At 38.3% G+C, this 21,194-nt stretch overlaps 1 protein-coding gene across 3 annotated transcripts in view; it reads left to right on the top strand.

Annotated features, from left to right (window-relative positions):
- Positions 1-18,492, top strand: part of CC2D2A (coiled-coil and C2 domain containing 2A) — a 135,773-nt gene extending 117,281 nt beyond the window's left edge. For 2 of the 3 annotated variants that reach the window (XM_059165192.1, XM_059165195.1), the window contains 5 exons: positions 409-543; positions 12,482-12,604; positions 14,629-14,687; positions 16,558-16,735; positions 18,172-18,492. In XM_059165192.1, the coding sequence (XP_059021175.1) occupies positions 409-543; positions 12,482-12,604; positions 14,629-14,687; positions 16,558-16,735; positions 18,172-18,360 (684 nt within the window). In that variant the 3' untranslated portion in view covers positions 18,361-18,492. Of the gene's footprint in view, positions 1-408; positions 544-12,481; positions 12,605-14,628; positions 14,688-16,557; positions 16,736-16,837; positions 17,041-18,171 lie in introns of all 3 variants that reach the window. The other variant, XR_009351318.1, reaches the window with a different exon arrangement.
- Positions 18,493-21,194: the final 2,702 nt, after the last annotated feature.

Here is a 21,194-nt window from a genome sequence, read left to right as displayed (position 1 = left end):
GTCAGGCTCTAACCCCCACACCCACTCCCTACCCCAGGTGTAGTCACTGCTAACAGTTTGGTGTGTATCTTTTCAAAACATCTATGCATTTACATAATTATAAATGTATCTCAAACACTAGTTACTGTATTAGAAACAGAGTTGAATTCAGATATAATCAGCCCTCCAAATACTTAATTAACTATCCCTATTTTGTCTACTATACTAGCAGATGCAAACATTTTGCAAAAATGAACATTTGCTTTTATTTCTTAAGTCCAGTGCAACCTAGAACTTCAAACTAATTTTCCTCATTAGCCATGAATTTTAGAAATCAGGGGTCCAACTAAAATAATGAATCATGTGTGCAAACTAATCTTGACCTCAACTATGTAATTAATTGGAAACGTAATGACTGTTTTCCTTCAGGGTCCAACTGCTTATGTGCTAACTCGGGAGCAAAGTCACTATTTAATATGGAATCCCTGCACTGGACATTTTTATGGACAATTTGATACATTCTGTCCCTTAAAAAGTGTGGGCTGTTTAATAGGTCCCGATAATGTAAGTATTACCTTTGGATGACTGTTGCTTTCTTTTTTTTTAATTGACCTACTGATTTAATAATATTTTATATATCAAAAAATGTATATGAACATTCATATATAACAGTTAAAGAACTGTAGTGCCAGGCACAGTGGCAAGACTGTCCTAAACAATAACTTTCGGTTGAATTAGTCACTTGATCTGCAGAGAAGCACAATGAGGTTAAAAAGATTAAAAACCTTAGATTCAGAGGACCTGAGTTTATGTCCTGGCTCTGTCCTCATCTCTTCCGAAGTACAGTTTATACGTATCTAACTCACAGTTTTGAGAACTAAGTGAGGCAAACTTACCATCTAAGAAGACTGGGTTCTTTCCTCCCTCCCCTCTTCCCTCCTTCCTCGCTGCCTTCCATCCTTCCTTCTTTCCTTTTTTCTTTCCCTCCCCCCTTCCTTTCCCTTTTTAAAGAGAGATTCCTAGTGTACACCAGGTGATTGGGGGCAAACTTAATTATGAAGGGTACCATATAATAAGTGGTTAAAAACATGAGTCACGGGGCGCCTGGGTGGCTCAGTGGGTTAAGCCTCTGCCTTCGGCTCAGATCACGATCCCAGGGTTCTGGGATCGAGCCCCGTGTCGGGCTCTCAGCTCAGCAGGGAGCCTGCTTCCCCCCACCAACCCCCCGAGTGCCTCTGCCTACTTGTGATCTCTCTCTGTGGGTAAAATCTTAAAAAAAAAAAAAAAAAAAAAAAAAAAACACGAGTTTCATCATTTACTAGTTGTGAGAGCTTGGGAAAATTTCTTGTGTCATACAGCTTCAGCTTCACTGGTAAAATGGCGGTAATGGTAGCAATTACGTTGAAAAGTGTTGTGAGCCATGGATGAGATGATCAGTGTAGAGCAGCTAACACACAGGAACAACTCTATATTGTTTGCTATGATTATTTTTATCATCATCATCTGTCTTAGTGGTCTGAACTCCACTCATCTCTCAGAAAAATCATTTCAACATGTATCCCCAATGTGTATTTTTTATTGAAGTACAATTAACACACGTGTTATACTAGTTTCAGGTGTACAATATGATTCAACAATTCTGCAGAGTACTCAGTGTTCATCTCAATAAGTCTGCCTCTTGATCCCCTTTATCTATTTCACCCACCCCCTGCCCACCTCCCCTCCAGCAAACCCCAGTTTGTTCTCTGTATTAAAGGGTCTGGTGTTTTATCTCTTTTTTGTTTTGTTTCCTAAATTCCACATACACGTATAATCATGTGGTATTTGTCTTTCTCCATCTGACTTACTTCACTTAGCCTTACATACTATAGGTCCATCCATGTTGTCACAAACGGCAAGATCTCATTCTTTTCTATGACTTAGTAATATTCCAGTGTGTGTGTGTGTATACACATATACATATATATATCTTCTTTATCCATTCATCTATCAGTGGACACTTGGGTTCTTTACATATCTTGGCTATTATAAATAGTGTTGCAGTAAACAACAGAGGTGCATATTCTTTTCAAATGAATTCTTTTCATTTTCTTTGAGTAAACACATAGTAGTGGAATCACTGAATCATATGGTAATTCTATTTTTAATTTCTGGAGGAAAAAAAATATTGTTTTCCATAGGGGTTGCACTTTTTAGTGTTAACCATAGTGGTTACTGGTTTCCATAGTGGAAAATACTGTTTTCCATAAGTTGAATTCCCACCAACAATACACAAGAGTTCCTTTCCTTCTACATCTTCACCAACACTTGTTCTTTTTTGTGTTATTTTAATAATTCTGACAGGTGTGAGGTAGTATCTCATTGTAGTTTTGATTTGCACTTCTCTGATGTCTAGTGATGTTGGAAATCTTTTCATATGTCTGTTGGCCATATGTATGTCTTCTATGGAGAAATGTCTGTTCATGTCTTTTGTCCATTTTTTTAATTGGATTACTTAGGGGGTTTGTTGTTGTTGTTTTGGTATGACGTTGTATAAGTTCTTTATATATTTGGCATACTAACTCTTTATCAGATATATCATTTGCAAATACCTTTTCCCATTCAGTATATTGTCCTTTAGTTTTGTTGTGTCCTATGCTGGGCAGAAGCTTTTTTTTTTTTTTTTTTTTTTTAAGATTTTATTTACTTATTTGCAAGACAGAGAGAGAGATCACAAGTGGGCAGAGAGACAGACAGAGAGAGAGAGGGAAGCAGGCTCCCCGCTGAGCAGAGAGCCCAATGTGGGGCTTGATCCTAGGACTCTGAGATCATGACCTGAGCCAAAGGCAGAGGCTTAACCCACTGAGCCACCCAGGCACCCCAAGGGCAGAAGCTTCTTATTTTGATGTAGTCCAAGTAGTTTATTTTTGCTTTTGTTTCCCTTGCCTCAGGAGACATATCTAGAAAAATATGGCTACAAGCCAATGTCAGGGTAATTACTGCCAGCACTCATTCAGATTTTTATGGTTTCAGGTTTCATATTTAGGTCTTTAATCCACTTTGAGTTTATTTTTGTGTACAGTGTAAGAAAGTGGGCCAGCGTCATTCTTTTGCATATTTTTCCAAAACCATTTGTTGAAGACACTGTCTTTTTGCTATTGCATATTCTTGCCTCCATTTTGAAGATTAATTGACTATATAAGCATGGGTTTATTTCTGGGCTCTCCATTCTATTCTGTTGATCTATGTGTCTTTGTGTCAGTACCATATTATGCTGCTTTGATTACTACAGCTTTGTAGTACATCTTGATATCAGGAATTGAGATATTTCCAGTTTTGTTCTTCTTTTTCAAGACTGCTTTGACTACTTGGGGTCTTTTGTGGTTCCATATAAACTTTAGGATTATTTGTTCTAGTTCTATGAAAAAAAAAATGCCATCGGTATTTTGAAAGGAATTGCATTAAAGCTGTAGATTGATTTGGGTAGCATAGACATTTTTGCTTTGTTTTTGAGAGATGGTTTTTTTTTTTCCCAGTGTTCCAAGACTCATTGTTTATGCACCACACCTTAGCATAGACATTTTAACAATATTTGTTCTCCCAATCCATGAGCATGGAATATCTTTCCAATTTGTTGTATCATCTTCAACTAGTTTCATCAATGTTTAATAGTTTTCATAGTATAGGTCTTTCACCTACTTGGTTAAGTTTATTCCTAGTTATTTTGTTATTTTTGGCACAAATGTAAATGGGATTGTTTTCTTCATTACTCTTTCTGCTACTTCATTATTAGTATATAGAATTGTAACAGATTTCTGTATATTAATTTTGTATCTGACTTCACTGAATTCAATTATCGGTTCTAGGAGTTTTTTGCTGGCTTCTTTAGGGTTGTCTTTTTATAATATCATGTCATCTGCAAATAGTGAAATTTTTACTTCTTCCTTACCAATTTTAATGCCTTTTCTTTAATTGTTTGATTGCTATGACTAGGATATCCAGTACTATGTTCAGTAAAAGTGGTTATAGTGAACATCCCTGTCTTGTTTCTGATCTAAGAGGAAAAGATCTGAGTTCTTCACCATTGAATGTGATGTTAGCTGTGGGTTTGTCATATTATTATATTGAGTATGTTGCCTCTAAATCTACTTTGTTGAGAGGTTTTTTTTTTTTTTAATCATGAATGGATACTGTACTTTGCCAAATGCTTTTTTTTCATCTGTTGAGAGGATCATATGGTTTTTATCTTTTCTCTCATTAATGTGATATAGGACATTGATTAACTTGCAAATACTGAACCACCCTTGCCTCCCTGGAGTAAATGCCACTCGGCAATGAATGGTTTTTAAAAATATATTGTTGATTTGGTTTGCTGATATTTTGTGGAAGATTTTTGTAACAATGTTCATCAGAGATGTTGACCTATAGGGGTTTTATTTTGTAGTGTCTTTGTCTGGTTTTGGTGTCAGGATAATGCTGTCCTCATAGAATGAATTTGGAAGCTTTCCTTCCAAATCTATTATCTGGAATAGTTTGAAAAGAATAGGTATTAACTCTTCTTTAAATGTTTGGTAGAATTCACCTGTGAAGCCATATGGTCCTAAAATTTTGTTAGGAGTTTTTGGTTTTTGGTTTTATTTTTTATTTATTTATTTTTAAAGATTTTATTTATTTCAGAGTTAGAGAGGAGGAGCACAAGGAGGGGGAGTGGCACGCTGAGGGAGAGGGAGAACCAGGTTCCCCATAGAGCAGAGAGCCCAATGTGGGAAATGATCCCAGGACTCTGGGATCGTGACCTGAGCTGAAGGCAGATGCTTAACCAACTGAGCCACCCAGGTGCCCCTGCTTTTTTGTTTTGTTTTGTTTTGTTTTCCTAATTTATTTGACAGACAAAGATCACAAGTAGGCAGAGAGGCAGTCAGAGAGAGAGCAGGGAAGCAGGCTCCCAGTAGATGCCATGCGGGGCTCAATCCCAGGATGCCGCGATCATGACCTGAGCCAAAGGCAGAGGCTTTAACCCACTGAGCCACCCAGGCACCCCATGTTAGGAGGTTTTTTTTTTATTATTACTGATTCAGTTTCATTGTCAGTAACTGGTCTGTTCAAAGTTTCTATTTCTTCTGGAATCAGTTTTAAGTTATATTTAGGAATTTATCCATTTCTTCTAGGGTGTCCAGTTTGTTGGTATACATAGTTTTTCATAATATTCTCTTAAAATTATTTGTATTTCTGTATTATTATTTCTTTCATTTCTGATTTTGAGTCCTTTTTTTTTTTTGCTCTATGGGTCTGGCTAAAGGTTTACAAATTTTTTATCTTTTCAAAGAACCAGTTCATGGTTACATTGATCTTTTCTGTTTTTTTGTTTTGGGGTTTTTTTGTTTGTTTGGGTTTTTTTGGTCTCCATTTCATTTTTTCTGCTCTAATCTTATTTCCTTCCTTCTACTGGCTTTGGGCTTTTTCTTGTTTCTTCTCTTTCTAGCTCCTTTAGGAGTAAGGTTAGGTTGTTTATTAAAGATGTTTCTTGAGGTAGGCCTATCCTGCTGTAAACATCCCTCTTAGAATAGCTCTTACTGCATCACAAAGATTTTGGTTTTTATTTGTCTTCATGTATTTTTTTAAATTTACTCTTTGATGTCTTGGTTCAACCATTAATTATTGAATAATGTTATTTAGCCTCCACTTATTTGTGTTCTTTTCAAATTTTTTCTTGTGATTGATTTCTAGTTTCATAACCATTGTGGTCAGAAAAGATGCATCATTTGATCTCAGTCTTTTTGAATTTATTAAGACTTATTTTGTGACCTAATACATGTTCTATCCTGGAGAAAGTTCCATGTGCACCTAAAATGTTCCTGCTGTTTTTGGATGGAATAATGTGTTTATATCTATCTATACCTATCTGTTAGGTCCACTTGGTTTAACATGTCATTGAAAGCATTGTTTCCTTGTTGATTTTCTGTCTGGATGATCTATCCATTGATGTAAGTGTTGTGTTAAACTCCCCTACTATTATTGTATTACTGTTTATTTTTTCCTTTGTGTCTGTTAGCAGTTGCTTTAAGTATTAAGGTACTCCTATCCTGGGTGCATAGATATTTACAATTGTTATAATTCTCTTTTTGGATTGTCCCTTTTATCATTGTGTAGTATTTTGCTTCATCTCTTGTTACAGTCTTTGTTTTAAAGTCTATTTTCTCCTACAAGAATAGCTACCCCAGTTTCTTTTTGCTTCCACTTGTGTGTGTTTCCATCCCTTCATTTTCAATCTTCATGGACATCAGGAAACACTTGAGCATGCATCTACAATATAATATTTTTGTTTATGAATTATGTATTTCGTTTGTGCATCAATATATTATTATACAGAGGAAAAAAAAACTCTTAAAAAAGGCATTAGAAGATCTAATATTGGGGTACCTGGGTGGCTCAGTGGGTTCATCCTTTGCCTTTGGCTCAGGTCGTGATCTCAGGGTCCTGGGATCAAGCCCCATATCGGGCTCTCTGCTCAGTAGGGAGCCTGCTTCGCCCTCACTCTTTGCCTGCCACTCTGCCTACTTGTGATCTCTTTCTCTGTCAAATAAATAAATCTTTAAAAAAAAAAAAAAAAAGATCTAATATTTTCTCCTCATCTCTGGTGAGTGCAACCTACTTTAAAGACCACTAGTCTAGGGGCACCTGGTGGCTCAGCCAGTTTAGCGTCTCGTCTATTGCTTTCAGCTCGGGTCATGATCTTGGAGTCATGAGATCAAGTGGTGTGTCAAACCTCAGATTTTCTCCCTCCTTCCCTCTACCCCTCCCCATTCACATGCTCTTGTTCTCTCATAAATCTCCCTTTTAGGGTAGTCTACCCTTTATGGTAACTGCTAAAATAAGAGAAAATATATGCCAAGCACCCAATAAAGTACCTGTCTTTCATAGGACTTCAGCAAATGGCAATTATTAATTGCAAGTTTGAAGAGCACTGTGGAGTGCCATTCTCATGTTCATTACTTTTTTAATTAAAAGCATTATCATAATCATGACTGAACTGCTAAGATCCTCCTATGTTTAAAGAACCATATTAAAGCCATTTGTAATCAAGCAGAGTTAACAGGCATTGAGAAAGCCCTCAAAGAACTCCATTCCCTGTCAAAATTATTATTAGTCCTCAAAACAATTACTGTGTGGTTGACTAGTTAACATAATTCCCAGGTTTCATGAGAAAGGCCCCCCTCCTTACTAACAAGAAGCACAAAAGTAGCTCATGATGTTGGGCATCCTTCGTGGCAGCTGTTCCAAAGCTGTTCTAAGCCTTGGCCTCTCTTGATAGAGGACCTTATGCTCACTAGCTGGTCTGATATTGTGCTATAAAACCTCTACTGCCCTGTGCTCCACCACACAACTTCTCTGGATTGTCAGCCGTTCTCCTCCTGTACTCCTTTGCCAAGAAATAAGTATCTCCCCTTTCTACCTGTGTTTTGCTTTCCACCCTTACTACAAGACATGTCTCTCTACTCATTATTACAACTTGCCCCTATATTTTTTTTCTTTCTCTATCTATTGATATGCTCAGAAGTCCAACAGTCCCAAAATACAGGCATATCTCATTTTGTTATGCTTCATTATATTCACAGATACTGTGTTTTCTTACAAATTAAACATCAGTGCCAACTCTGTGCCAGGCAAGTCAGTTGATGCCATTTTCCAACAGCATTTGCTCACTTTGTGTCTCTATGTCTCTGTGTCATGTTTTGGTAATTCTTGCAACATTTTTTTTTAAAGATTTTTTTATTTATTTTATTTGACAGGCAGAGATTACAAGTAGGCAGAGAGGCAGGCAGAGAGAGAGAGGAGGAAACAGGCTCCCTGCTGAGCAGAGAGCCCGATGAGAGGCTCGATCCCAGGATCCTGGGATCATAACCTGAGCCAAAGGCAGAGGCTTTAACCCACTGAGCCACCCAGGCACCCCTCTTGCAACATTTCAAACTTTTTCATTATTATTATATTTGTTATGATGATTGTTATTAGTGATGATAATTCACTGAAAGTCCAGATGATGGTTAGCATATTTAGCAACATTTTTTAAATTAAGGTATGTATATTGTTTCATTAGGCATAATGCTATTATGCACTTAATAGGTTACAGTATACTGTAACATAATTTTTATATGCATTGGAAAACCAAATATTCATTTGACTTCCTTAATTATGATAGTCACTTTATTGCAGTGGTCTGGAACCAAACCACAGTATCTCAGAGGTGTGCTTGTATGCTTCTAACAACCCAGATACACCCTAAACTACCACTGCTTCTCCTTCCTTTGCTTCAAGAATTCTTCAATTACTAATTATATCCCCTGCTTCTATGTTCCCAGGAAACTCAGACTTTAACCCTTTAAATAATTTAGTTCCTCCTCCCTGACCATCCCATAGAAATTCAACTCTAAGAAGTACTTGTTTTGCTAATGGATAAATAAATCCAGTGGTTCACTCTCATCTTCATTCTCTTCACCTTTTCTGTGGTACATGACATTACTAATACCGTCTTCATGAAAACAAACAAACACTTTCCCCCACCTTGGTTTACAGAAAAAGAACTATTTGGTTTTCATTTTCTCTGCAAGTTTCTTAGGTTTCTTTCACTGGCACTTCTTCCCACCGCTGAAAGTCAAGGGTTGCTGGAGTGGAAGGGAATGGGAGGATAGGGTGGCTGGGTGATGGACATTGGGGAGGATATGAGCTATGGTGAGTGCTATGAATTGCCTAAGACTGATGAATCACAGACCTCTACCCATGAAACAAATAAAACATTATATGTTAATAAAAAATGTTTGGAGACCACTAAAAAAAAAGAATAAAGTAAGCTAAATGAAAAAAAGGTCTATGTTCCTGAAGATTCTATATTTAAACTTCTTGCAGGACCACACCTATTATTATTAACTGTAACTCTATATAGGCTATCCTGGCAAAGAAGTTCTAATCCTGTCACTAGCCCCAGAATCTGTCTTTGGATTCTGAATTTTCAGGATCTCTCTCTGCGAGACACCCAAGGGCTTTATCAAAATCTCAAACTTGGGAGCACCTGGGTGGCTCAGTCCATTGGGCAGCTGACTCTCAGTTTCGGCTCAGGGCATGATCTCAAGGTCCTCAGTGGAGATGGGGAGTCTGCTCAAAGATTCTTTCCCTCCCTCACCCTCCCCTCCTCCCCACTGCTCATGCACAAGTGCGCTCGCTGGCTCTCTCTCTCTCTCTCCATATATATAAATAATAAATATTTAAAAATAAATCTAAAACTTGGCCATCCAAAACAAATCATTTCCCCCTTGTCTCCAAAATCAGTTCCTCCTCCTGGCTTCCTGTCTCTAAGATGTCAGTTACCTAGATTCACTGCTCAGAACTGTCTTTGATTTTTCTCTCTCCCTTACTTCCTCCTACCTCAATCATATTAACAGATACCAAATCATACAGATTCTACCTGTTGTTTCCCAGGCCATGCCATAATTGTTTCAACCCCGAATTAACAATAAATAACCAACTAAATCTCTCCAACTTAACCAATTATTTGGTATGCTGATAACTGATTAAATCTATGAAATTGGCTTCATCACTCTATGGCTCAGAAAGTATATAGATTTAAGAACAAATCTCTCGGGGCGCCTGGGTGGCTCAGTGGGTTAAAGCCTCTGCCTTCAGCTCAGGTCATGATCCCAGGGTTCTGGGACCGAGCCCCACATCAGGCTCTCTGCTCAGCGGGGAGCCTGTTTCCTCCTCTCTCTCTGCCTGCCTCTCCACCTACTGGTGATCTCAGTCTGTCAGATAAATAAATAAAATCTTTAAAAAAAAAAAAAAAAAAAAAAAAAAGAACAAATTTCTCACCTCAGATTTCAAAGTCCTATATAATCGGACCTCAACTTTTTCCAGCACTATTTCCCACTACTTCTCGGTACATTCCCTACCCTACAGTCAAACTGTAGTTCTTAAAGACCTTTCCTTCTTAAAACAATTTGATTTGAATTCCAAGTACCAAAGCCTCCCTAACCTCACTGGCTGTCCCTTCTCCACATCCGTTGCTGCTTTTTCATTATTTCTCCAAATTTGAAAGATCAGATCCTCAAAGTTCAAGTTCAACGAACATCTTTTCGATCTATACCTCCTCCCTAAGAACATACATATGCTGATAATCCCCAAATGTATATCTCTAGCTCACCCAGTTCCCAGAACTTCAGACTCAAATATCCAATTGCCTACTCATCATCTTCATGTAGATGCCAGACATACAACTCAAACTTAACGCGCCCAAACTTGAATTCCCATTTTCATTTTGCAGTCTTTCTGATCTAGTAAAGGGCAATTCCATCAGTCCAGTTACTTGGGCCAAAATCCTTGCAGTCACTTTGATTCCTTTCTCTCTTTCTCCCACATCCTATTCATTAGCAAATCCTCTGGGCTTCACAGTATATCCAGAATCTGACCATAGCTCACCAGTTTCACTGTTACTATTTGATCCACACACTGCAGCTCTAACCTGGATTATTTCAAATAGCCTCCCAACTGGAGACTTCAGTATTTACCCTTACCACCTTGGGTCTAGTCTCAAAACAGCGGAGAGTATTAGTTTGAAAATGAAAGACTATGTCACCCCCTGCTTAAAAGATCCCAGTGTCTTCCTAGCTCACTCCAAAATCAAAGTCTTTAAAATAATCCACGAGGCCTTTTACGACCTGACAGCCATCCCACCAGCACTCCCCATCCTCCACTGATGTCATCTCTTACCTGCTGTAGTTTGCTCATTCCTCTAAAGCTACCATCTTCCTCACTGATCCTCAACACATCAAGCAGATTTTGCATTTGCTGTCTCCTCTGCATAGAAGACCTTTCCCCTTACTGGATAGCTTCATAAATTTCCCTCTCATTTCTTGCATTTCTGATGAAATGTCATCTTTCCAGCAAGAATTTCCCTGCGCACCCTGAAATTTCACATCTTCCCATGTTTTCCCCACAGCCCTTCTACAGTTAGCTATTGCCACCGTAAAGACAGTAAAAACCCATCCCCAAACTAAAGGACCTCAAATAGTTATTCTTATGAATCTCTGGGTCAGCAGGACAGCTCAGCTTCATATGTGTTTATTCTGGGACTTGGCAGAAGCACAAAAAGGCAAGCAAGAACACACAAAGCCTCTTAAGCTTAGACTCGGAAGTTACACACAAACACTTCTGTCCCATTCTACTGACCAAACATCAAGGAGCAGGGAAATCTGTTTCACCGCATTTAGTGGGAGGAACTGCAAAGTAACATGGCAGAGTGTAAATATATGAAGGAGTGAAGAATTGAGGTCAGTGACACAATCTACTACATCATGTAACATCATCTGAAATCCCATATATTTACTTATTTGTTCACACTATCTTCTCATGAGCTCCTGCATAAGGGCAGGGACTTTGTTTCATTCATTACTTTATCCCTAGTGACTGAAATTGGGTCCAAACATAGTAGATACTTGAAAATTTGTGGAATGGACAAATTTACCACTAATGCATATGTCGTTTAATACGCCTACTGTATGCCAGAAGCTATGCTAAATGCTAACGATACAGTGGTGAATAACAAACATGGCAAATGTCCTCAAGACAACATTGCCATATCTAGTGAGGAGGCAGGTGGATAGGCAATTAATAACAGTAATAAATTAGCTAACAATTACTGAGCACCTACGATGTACCAGGCATTGTTCTAAGAGGTGAATTAACTAATCTACCTCAGCAACCTTGAGGTGGGTATATTATCCCAGTTTCATAGAGGAAGAAAATGAGATACGGAGAAGATAAATGAACCACCCAAGGGATGCACAAGTGGCTGTCAGTTAAGCGTCTACCTTCAGCTCAGGTCATGGGACAAAGTCTCACATTGGGCTCCTTGCTCAGCAGGGAGCCCACTTCTCCCTCTGCCTGCTGCTCCCCCCCGACTTGCGTTCCCTTTCTCCCCGCATCTGACAAGTCAGTACATAAAATCTTAAAAAAAAAAAAAAAAAAAAAAAAAAAAAAATCCAAGGTCACACCATTAGTAAATGTTGGAGGCAGAATTCAAATACAAGTTGCCTGATTCCAGAACCAATATGCTGCATGCCTCAACAAGAAAGGTGCCATTTAGAGACTGCAGAGTGCTCTGGAAGCAAAGACGTAGATACGTAACTCAATTATGAGGCTAGGAAGAACAGAGAAAAGCCACTGAGAAAGGAAAAGCCTTGTCTATCTTCTCCTTAAAAAGTTTTTTTCTTATTAGAACTATCTTATTTTGTCAACCTATAATCAGTGGTGAGGTGCACCTCAACTTCAGATGTAAAATATGAAAAAGTAGCCAATAACCATTTTATGATGCCTCTGATTGTAAAATGCATGCTAGTTTTACAAATCAAAACAGGCCAAAAAAAAAAAAAAAAAAAAGTGCATCCTGTCTTCTTGCTGTCTGCTTCCTCTATACATACACGCATCTATATATATATATCTGCCACCATATATACTAATGTAGTCTTATCTTTTTTAGATTTGGTTTAATATTCAACGATATGACTCCCCACTTCGGATAAATTTTGACGTCACCAAGCCCAAGCTATGGAAATCTTTCTTTTCAAGAAGCCTTCCATATCCTGGCCTCTCTAGCGTTCAGGTATATAATCCTTTCATTAACAACGTAGACAAAGGGAGCACCTGGGTAGTTCAGTCAGTTAAATGTCTTTTGAGTTCAACTTGGGTCATCATCCCAGGGTTGTGAGATAGAGCCCTGGGTAGGGTACCACACTAGGTATGGAGCCTGCTTAATTAAGATTCTCTCTCTCTCTCTCCTTCTGACCCCCCTTCATCCCCACCCCCTCTCTCTTTCCCTCTCTTAAAAAAAAAAATTAGACAAAGTAAGGAATTTGAAATCATTATACTGGGTAGCCAGGTATTTTTTGAACCTTAATTCTACTCCTAGATATTCAGTCAAAAATAATGTTTTTCAAACTTAGTTGAGCCCAACTCACCGTAAGAAATTACCACCATATTGGGGCGCCTGGGTGGCTCAGTTGGTTAGGCGACTGCCTTCGGCTCAGGTCATAGTCCTGGAGTCCTGGGATCAAGTCCCACATCGGACTCCCTGCTCGGCAGGGAGTCTGCTTCTCCCACTGACCTCTCTCCTCTCATGCACTCTCTTTCTCTCTCTCTCTCTCCCAAATAAATAAATAAAATCATTAAAAAGATAAAAAATAAATAAATAAAAATAAATTTTAAAACCCCCAGGGTTCTAAAATAAAATTTAAAAAAAAGAAAGAAAAAGAAATTACTACCATATCATGAATCAGTATATAAATATTAAGTTTTGATATAATAAGCCTCATGACATAAAGTACCTCAAAATATATTCTATTTAATTTCTTAAATGCTGGTCTCAACTCACTAAATTAATAACTAAATTTCATGACTGCTATTAAAACATGAAATCGAATCACAAGGCATGATCCAGAGGGTCATAGCCAGTGGTAAGTAATAAGCATGAAAAGATTATTTTTAAGTAGTAAGCATGAAAACTGTTTACTAAAACTTGTTAGCTATATATGTGTGTGTGTATACACTGAGTATATAATACATACATTTTTTACTGTGATCCAAACCATTCCAAAAAAAAAAAAAAAAAGGGTTTAAAAGTGCCCTACAGAAATTCTTCCATGTGTACAAGGTGACATATACAAGATTTTCCATAGAAACATTGTTTATGGGCACCTGGGTGGCTCAGTTGATCAGTTGCCTTCAGCTCAGGTCATGATCCAGGGGTCCTGGGATCAAGTCCCGCATCGGGCACCCTGCTCCACAGAGGGCCTGCTTCTCCCTTTCCTTCTGACTGCCATTCTGCCTACTTGTGCTATCTCTGTCAAATAAATAGATAAAATCTTTTTTTAAAAATTGTTTATAATACCCAAAGAACTGTAATTACAGAAGAGACAAATTATGTAGAGTACATAATGGAATATTTTATAGTAGTTACACAAATGAATCAACATTAATAAATCTTAGCACTCTAAAGGTGTGGATGTTATTATCTCTAAATATAGTATTAAAGGAAAAAAGGGGCATATTCACAGCATAAAACTATTACACAGACTTGCCAAATCACTACTTTGTAAAACTGAAATAACTAATGTAACTCTGTCAACTAAACTCGAATTAAAAAAAAAAAAAAAAAAAAAAAACTATTACAAAAAGTTTAGAAAACACCCAAACCCAAACAAAACAATGTTTGAGGGAACATAAAACTGCAACTAAAACATAAATACATTTTATTAACTTGCCTATCTCCACCAACTATGATATAAACACTGGGAGGGCAGGAATTTTTATTCATGGGTATATTCATATCCCCTGTAAAAGTGCCTGGCACACAGTAGGTACATGTTGAAAGTGCTAAAAAATAAATTCAGGTCATAGCTACTTCTGTGATGAAAGAGGAAAGAGAAGAAATTAAGAACTACACACCAGTATAATTTATTTGTGGTATTGTACTTATGGTCATGGGTACACTGGTATCCGTAATACTATCCTCTGTATCTGAAGGAATGTCTCAGATTTCATAATTTTTAAAAAGATTTAGAAAAGAATGGATAGCTATTCAAATTAAGTGTGATTTCTAGAATTTCTTAACTGTTTTCTCTTTTATAGCCAGAAGAACTAATTTACCAGCGCACAGACAAAGCGGCCGCAGCTGAGCTACAAGACAGGTCATATGATATCCATAAATCCACATGCAATCTGACACTGGGAGCGTAATACCAAACTAAGCAATTCTCAGTCTGGATCAATAATTTGAGCAATTAAATTTAATTCACGTTCACAGACAGATACCAAATACAATGATCTCTAAATCCCATAGCTCAAAGGGAGGTCTTCGTATCGGCGTGGCTTAGAACAAACACAAGTGACCTCCAGCAATGACAATAGTTCTCCCAAAACTTCACCTCAGATGAGAGCTCAGCATCATATTATGGGTCTTGTTCAGACTTATCATAATCCTCACCTTGATTAAACATGCCTCTTTTGTACAGTTACTGGCTTACTGAGCCTCAGCTAGTTTATAAACCTAACACATGGAGAAAGCTGGTAAGAGTCCCTGTAATTCTTAACGCCCCGTAAAACGAAACTTTACTCTTCTAGTTTTGCAAACATGGAAACCAAGGTTCAAAGGGCTCAACGTACTCGCTCAGTGTCAGAGGAGGCTTCTGAGCCCAGTCAGATCTTTCTGATTTCAAAGTCTGTGTGCCCTTTCTACTGTATCAAGCTGTGTTAAAGAGCAACATGTCAAATACTCGAGAATGTGACCCTTTCAAAAGTATTATTACTAAAAGACTCCAATTTATTCTCAATTTCAAGTTTTAAATAAAGCCTTACTGGAGATCCCCACGTAGACAACTAATTCCCCAAAAGCTTTTATTTCTTCTGATAGGTTCAGGATACTATTAGACCCACATTATTTATCCAATACTAATGAAGCGCATGGCAATTCAACCATACTCTTGCTCAGATCATCTTGAAAACCAGAACAAAAATATGTATAACGTGCCAAATGAGAAGAGGATCCTATAGCTATTAAGCAGTGGGGAGCTAGCTGGGTCCCCTAAACCTGTGCATTTGGTTAGGGATACCCAAGAGACCTTTTAGAATTGGCAGGGTTTCAACTCAAACCCAAGTTTCCCCTACCATTTTCTTTTTTTTTTCCCCTGCCATTTTTAAGTCATCATCTTGCCTCATACTGTCCCCATGTAAGTAAAATTGGGACAGTATCCTCCTCATAGTCACAGTTAGGATTAAATAAAAATGAATAGAAATCATTTTACTTAGTACCTGCTAAATGAAAGCTCAGTAAATGTTAGCTATTTTCCTTTATTCTGTTTGCAACTTAATTTTCAATATCCTGCTTTGTAGTTAATATGATAGGTATTGGATCTATAGGATGTAAAGCTTAGTAATGATGGTTATCTTAAGAACAGTCTTAAGGAAATTCAGAAAAATAACCCTCATAAACAGAAGTCACAGCACACGGTAAAGAATCAATACACAGCGTTAAGACCTACAAATATTTAAGGCTTTCAGGGTGCCTGGGTGGCTCAGTCGTTAAGCATCCACCTTTGGCTCACATCATGATCCCAGGGTCCTGGAATCGAGCCCCATATCAGGCTCCCTGCTAGCAGGAAGCCTACTTCTCCCTCTCCCACTCCCCCTGCTCATGTTCCCTCTCTCATTGTCTCTGTCAAATAAATAAAAATCTTTAGAAAAAAATAGATTTAAGGCTTTCAACATGAACTATGCCTATTGAATGACAACTCTGCCTGAATCCCCACTGCATACAAAATCCCCACTGTTTACAAAAGCCACAACTGGGGGGCCTCGGGGTTCAGTGGATTGAGGCCTCTGCCTTTGGCTCGGGTCGTGATCCCGTGGTCTTGGGGGTCAAGCCCCTTGTTGGGCTGCTTAGTGGGGAGCCTGCTTCCTCCCATCTCTCTCTGCCTGCTTGTGATCTCTGTCTGTGAAATAAAGTCTTAAAAAAAAAAAAAGCCACAGCTGCAAAAAATAGAGCTTCTTTTTTATAAACAGGATTGAAAAAATACTAAAAGAAAAAATCATGGACTGGAGGCCACGCCATCTGACTAGATGGAATAGGTACTGTACCTCTGCCCTACGGCATTTCTTGCCAGTGTTAGAAAGAAGTCGAGGAGAAGATGTAGAAGATGACCACAGAGCAGAGCTGCTCAAACAGCTGGGAGACTACCGGGTAAGTACCAGTGGCTCTAAACTGAGCCTGTGGATTTCATTTCAAATTGGAAATTGCATGGTAATGGATTTTTAGAGAAAGTAACGACTTCTCTCTCCACAGTACATAGATGAAGCCGCATAGAGTAGAAGACATAATTCAAAGTTCATCTCAGTAATTAAGCTATTAAACAGCAAAATGCCTCTATAAACTGAAAATGCTCTTAGACTACGGAATGAAAAGATCTTTAAAAAAATGTATTGCAAGAGTATTAAATACAATTAAAACATCTGGCTAAATCATACTAGACTCAACTGTGCATAAAGGTAAAACCAACACCACTCTTGATCAGTTTTAAGGAGATCATTTTATACTAATTGCTTTTCAATGCTAAGAAAAATTCTCATTAGGTATGTTCTCACCACTGTCTGTCAGCAGTGCTGTGTGGATAATAAAACCTAGAAAGCAGTCTCAAATTAAGACAGTAAGTCTTGTTGGCTAAACAGCATGAAGTCAAGTTGGACATTTAATTCTATTTACTAAAACGAGGTTTTCAGGGGTGCCTGGGTGGCTCAGTCAGTTGAGTCTGACTCTTGGTTACAGCTCAGGTCTTGATTGCCCCGTCCTGGGATCGACCCCCCCACCCCCACCCCAAGTTGGGTTCTGAGCCTAGTAGGGAGTCTATTTGAAGATTCTCTCCCTCTGCCCATCTTCCACTTGGTCTCTAAAATAAATGAATGAATTTTAAAACAACAACTAGGTTTTCAGCTAGGATGTCTTCAAGCAATAATTCAAACAGGTTTGAGCAATAAAAAGAATTTATTGGTTTATTTAAGTAAAAATCAGAGGTGAGTAGCTGTCAGAGCTGTCACTCTTCTGTAAGTCTTCCAACTTGTCCTCCTCTGTGTGATGGCACCGTCCTCACGCTCACTTTTTTCATGGAACCAAATGGCTGGAAGAGCTTCAGGCAGGACTCACATCTGCACACATACTGTCCAAAGCAGGAGAGCACATCTGTGTACCATCATTCCTAGCAAGTTTCCTGAGATTCACTTTGATCACATGCCCATCCCTATAGATCAGTCACTGTGGCCATGGGGACAGAATACATTGATTTGGATTAATCCAGATCCCTAGAATTAGTGGGTTACTATGCAAACTAGGGACTATCAGGGAGAGGGAAGGGAATAGTGGAGGGAGGCTGGGTGCTAACAGCTGTCTTATACACCAAGTCAATATGCTAGCAACTGAACAAAAAAGACATGTGGCCCCTCTCCATTTTCTGTATTGCTAATACATAGCTGAATAGAAAAGCAAAACTAAATAAATGATTTTGAGATACAAAAGGAAGACAAGAATATTAAGAATTGCTTATGTTTAAACACGGAGAAAAAAATACAATGAAATTTTCGAGCTTCACAAATGACTACAAATCTTGATTGTTTTTTTTCCTTCAGTTCTCTGGATTTCCCCTGCACATGCCCTATTCTGAACTGAAGCCTTTAATTGAAGCAGTGTACAGCACCGGAGTACATAATATTGATGTTCCCAATGTTGAATTTGCTTTAGCTGTATATATCCACCCATACCCCAAAAATGTTTTGTCTGTTTGGATTTATGTTGCCTCCCTTATACGCAACAGGTAATTTTTTCTTTGTGTATTTTTTGTATCATGTAAAAACTGTAATTAAGGTATGAGAATATTTTTGTGATATTGACATCAGAACAAATTATTTGTAAGTAACGAAATAAAATTATCATTTTCAAAGTAAGTATTATTTCGTAGTCGGCCCTGCCTCTTGTTTTAACCAAAGCTACCCAGAGTTCCCCCTCACACTAAGAGCTCCCTAACTCTATGCCTTTGTATTTACCTTCTACTTGGAATGCCCTCCTTCTTTGCCTACCCAGAATACCCATCATACTTTCAAGACCCAGCAAAACAACACAATTTCTCTGGGGGAAGGAACAACTTTGCAATATAAAAATTTTAACACCAAATACCTCTTAAGACCTTATCCTATAGGGGCGCCTGGGTGGCTCAGTGGGTTGGGGCCTCTGCCTTTAGCTCAGGTCGTGGTCCCAGGATCCCAAAATCAGGCCCCACATCAGGAGCCTGTTCCCCTCCTCTCTCTGCCTGCCTCTCTGCCAACTTGTGATCTCTCTGTCAAATAAATAAAATCTTAAAAAAAAAAAAAAAAAAAAAAAGACCTTATCCTATAGAAATACTGAGCAAACATGCACGTGTACATGATGTACCCATATATACACACACATACTCCTATTGAAACAATATGGTATTGGCACGGGGGAGTAAGTTTAAACATTCACCAAAAGGGAAAGTCATTTAAAAAATTAAGACATTGTTATGGACTAAAGGTTTGTCTTCCCCACAAAATGCCTATCTTGAAACCCAACTATGCAATGGTATTTGGAGACTGTTCTTTTGGGAGGCAATTAGCTTATGAGATTGGAGGCCCTGTGTTGGGATGAATGCCACTCTACGAAGAGACAGGAGAGAATTTGCTTCCTTTCTTTAGGCCATGTCTGGATAGAATAAGAAGATGGCCCTCTGCAAATGAGAAAAAGAGCTCTCACCAGAAACCAGATCTGCCAACACCTTATCCCTTGACTTCCCAGCCTCCAAATATAGGAGAAATAAATGTTTGTTAAGTCACTCAGTGTATGGTATTCTGTAACAGCAGCCTAAACAGACTAAGACAAACACATATACTATACTAAGCACAAACACATATACTATACTAAGCCATTAAAAGGTATTAAATATATGTGCTGACATGGAAGATGTACATAAAACAGAAGTACATAAAGCATTCTTAATAGAAGCACTACTGACACTTTAGGCCTTTTTTTTTTTTTTTTTTTTTTTTTGGTGGAGGGCTAACCTGTTTTTAGCAGCATCCCTGACCTCTTCCCCACTAAATGTCATTGGCATCCTTTCCCTCTGCCAAATTTTGACAACCAAAATGTTTCCAGACATTGTCTAATGTCCTCTATGGGATAAACTGACTCCGGCTGAGAACTAGCGATATACCTAGAATCTGATCTCACTTATAAAAAACAACACATAAAGCCAGAGGGACCAAATTAAGGAAAATATTCACCTTTTACTTTATTCCCTTATGCTTTCCTCTATCCAATTATATTATAGTTATGTGTTTACATGCCTCTGATACCTCAACTATGAATTAATTCTTTGTCAAGGGAGAGTTCAAGGACCGACCTATAACAGTCATTACCAAGATTACAAGGTATCCATGGACGAGTTACTTAACCTCTGTGCTACTTATTTTCCCCACAAGTAGGATCAGAATGATCACATTACTTCCTCTCACTGTTTCAACAAGTCAGTATATGTAAGTATAGGTACTTAGAACACTGCACAGCGCTGAGTACCTGATGCCTGTCAGGCACCCCATGGCATTTCGCATAATTTACATTCTAGCCTAAGAATGAACAGTTCCAAAAACTCATTAAATCAATCATAAAACTCAAGGTAAGTTTAAACCAAGTATTTATAGTGTTTCATCAAATACTAACTATACTCTGACGTTAATGTATAAAAATTAAATGGGTGTCGATGTTGTCGATTTCCCCCATGCAACTACAGAGGAAGAGTAGAAAAGCCTTAAGTCTTGAGGACAATGTGCTGACACACCAAAGTGAGTGTAGTCCAAGATCTCCAGGTCCTACTGAATGGTTCACTAATATCAAGCACCACCGGACAAAGCAAAAGGGAGGCACCTCAATCACCTGGTATTCCCCTGGATACCCTGCTCAAATTAGTTAATGTAAAAGGCTAACATTTAAGTCAACTCCTGAAATCTCACTGAATCATTATCAAGATTTCTCCCCCAAAATATTATACTGTTTTGTGACTACATGGAGGAAAAACTTGAGTCCTCACTTGATGACTCAGGGCCAGGAGTCCAGGTGAGTAATTTTACTTACGATTCATGTAAATACAGGTAAGACAAAGTATGGAGCTGGATGGACTTACTCAGAAGAATTCTTGTAGTTTGTTTTCTTGAAATAGTCCCTGATGTAAGCTTTTCAAATCAACTTTATTAAACACTTAAGAAAATAAAAACACAGTAACTACAAGAGAATCAACCTGACAAAACTTCAGACCCAGTAAGTGCTCACTAAGCTTAGATTTCCTTTCACATTATCCAAGGGAATCAAGAATTCACTTCTTATTTTGTGCTTAGGCCAGACTTTTTTTAAGGAGGCTGGGTCTCACAGTGCCACAAAAGCCACAACTACTTACACCTCAGAGGCACAAGCTCAAAATGTAAGAAGGTCGCTCACACAGCTGCCTTGTCCTACAAGAAAACATTGTGCAAGTGTCAACTATGACAGGAGCCAACACTTCAGAGAGAGCCATTAGAAAGGCACCCCATCCCAGACTTAGTCTCCCTTGGAGTGTTTAATTCAAGTATTAGTGAGACTTAAAACATGG

This window comes from Mustela lutreola, chromosome 1 (genome assembly GCF_030435805.1).
Source record: "Mustela lutreola isolate mMusLut2 chromosome 1, mMusLut2.pri, whole genome shotgun sequence".
Lineage (NCBI taxonomy): Eukaryota > Metazoa > Chordata > Mammalia > Carnivora > Mustelidae > Mustela > Mustela lutreola.
The sequence above is the reverse complement of the archived record's forward strand: the minus strand, read 5'-3'. Positions and strand labels throughout refer to the sequence as shown.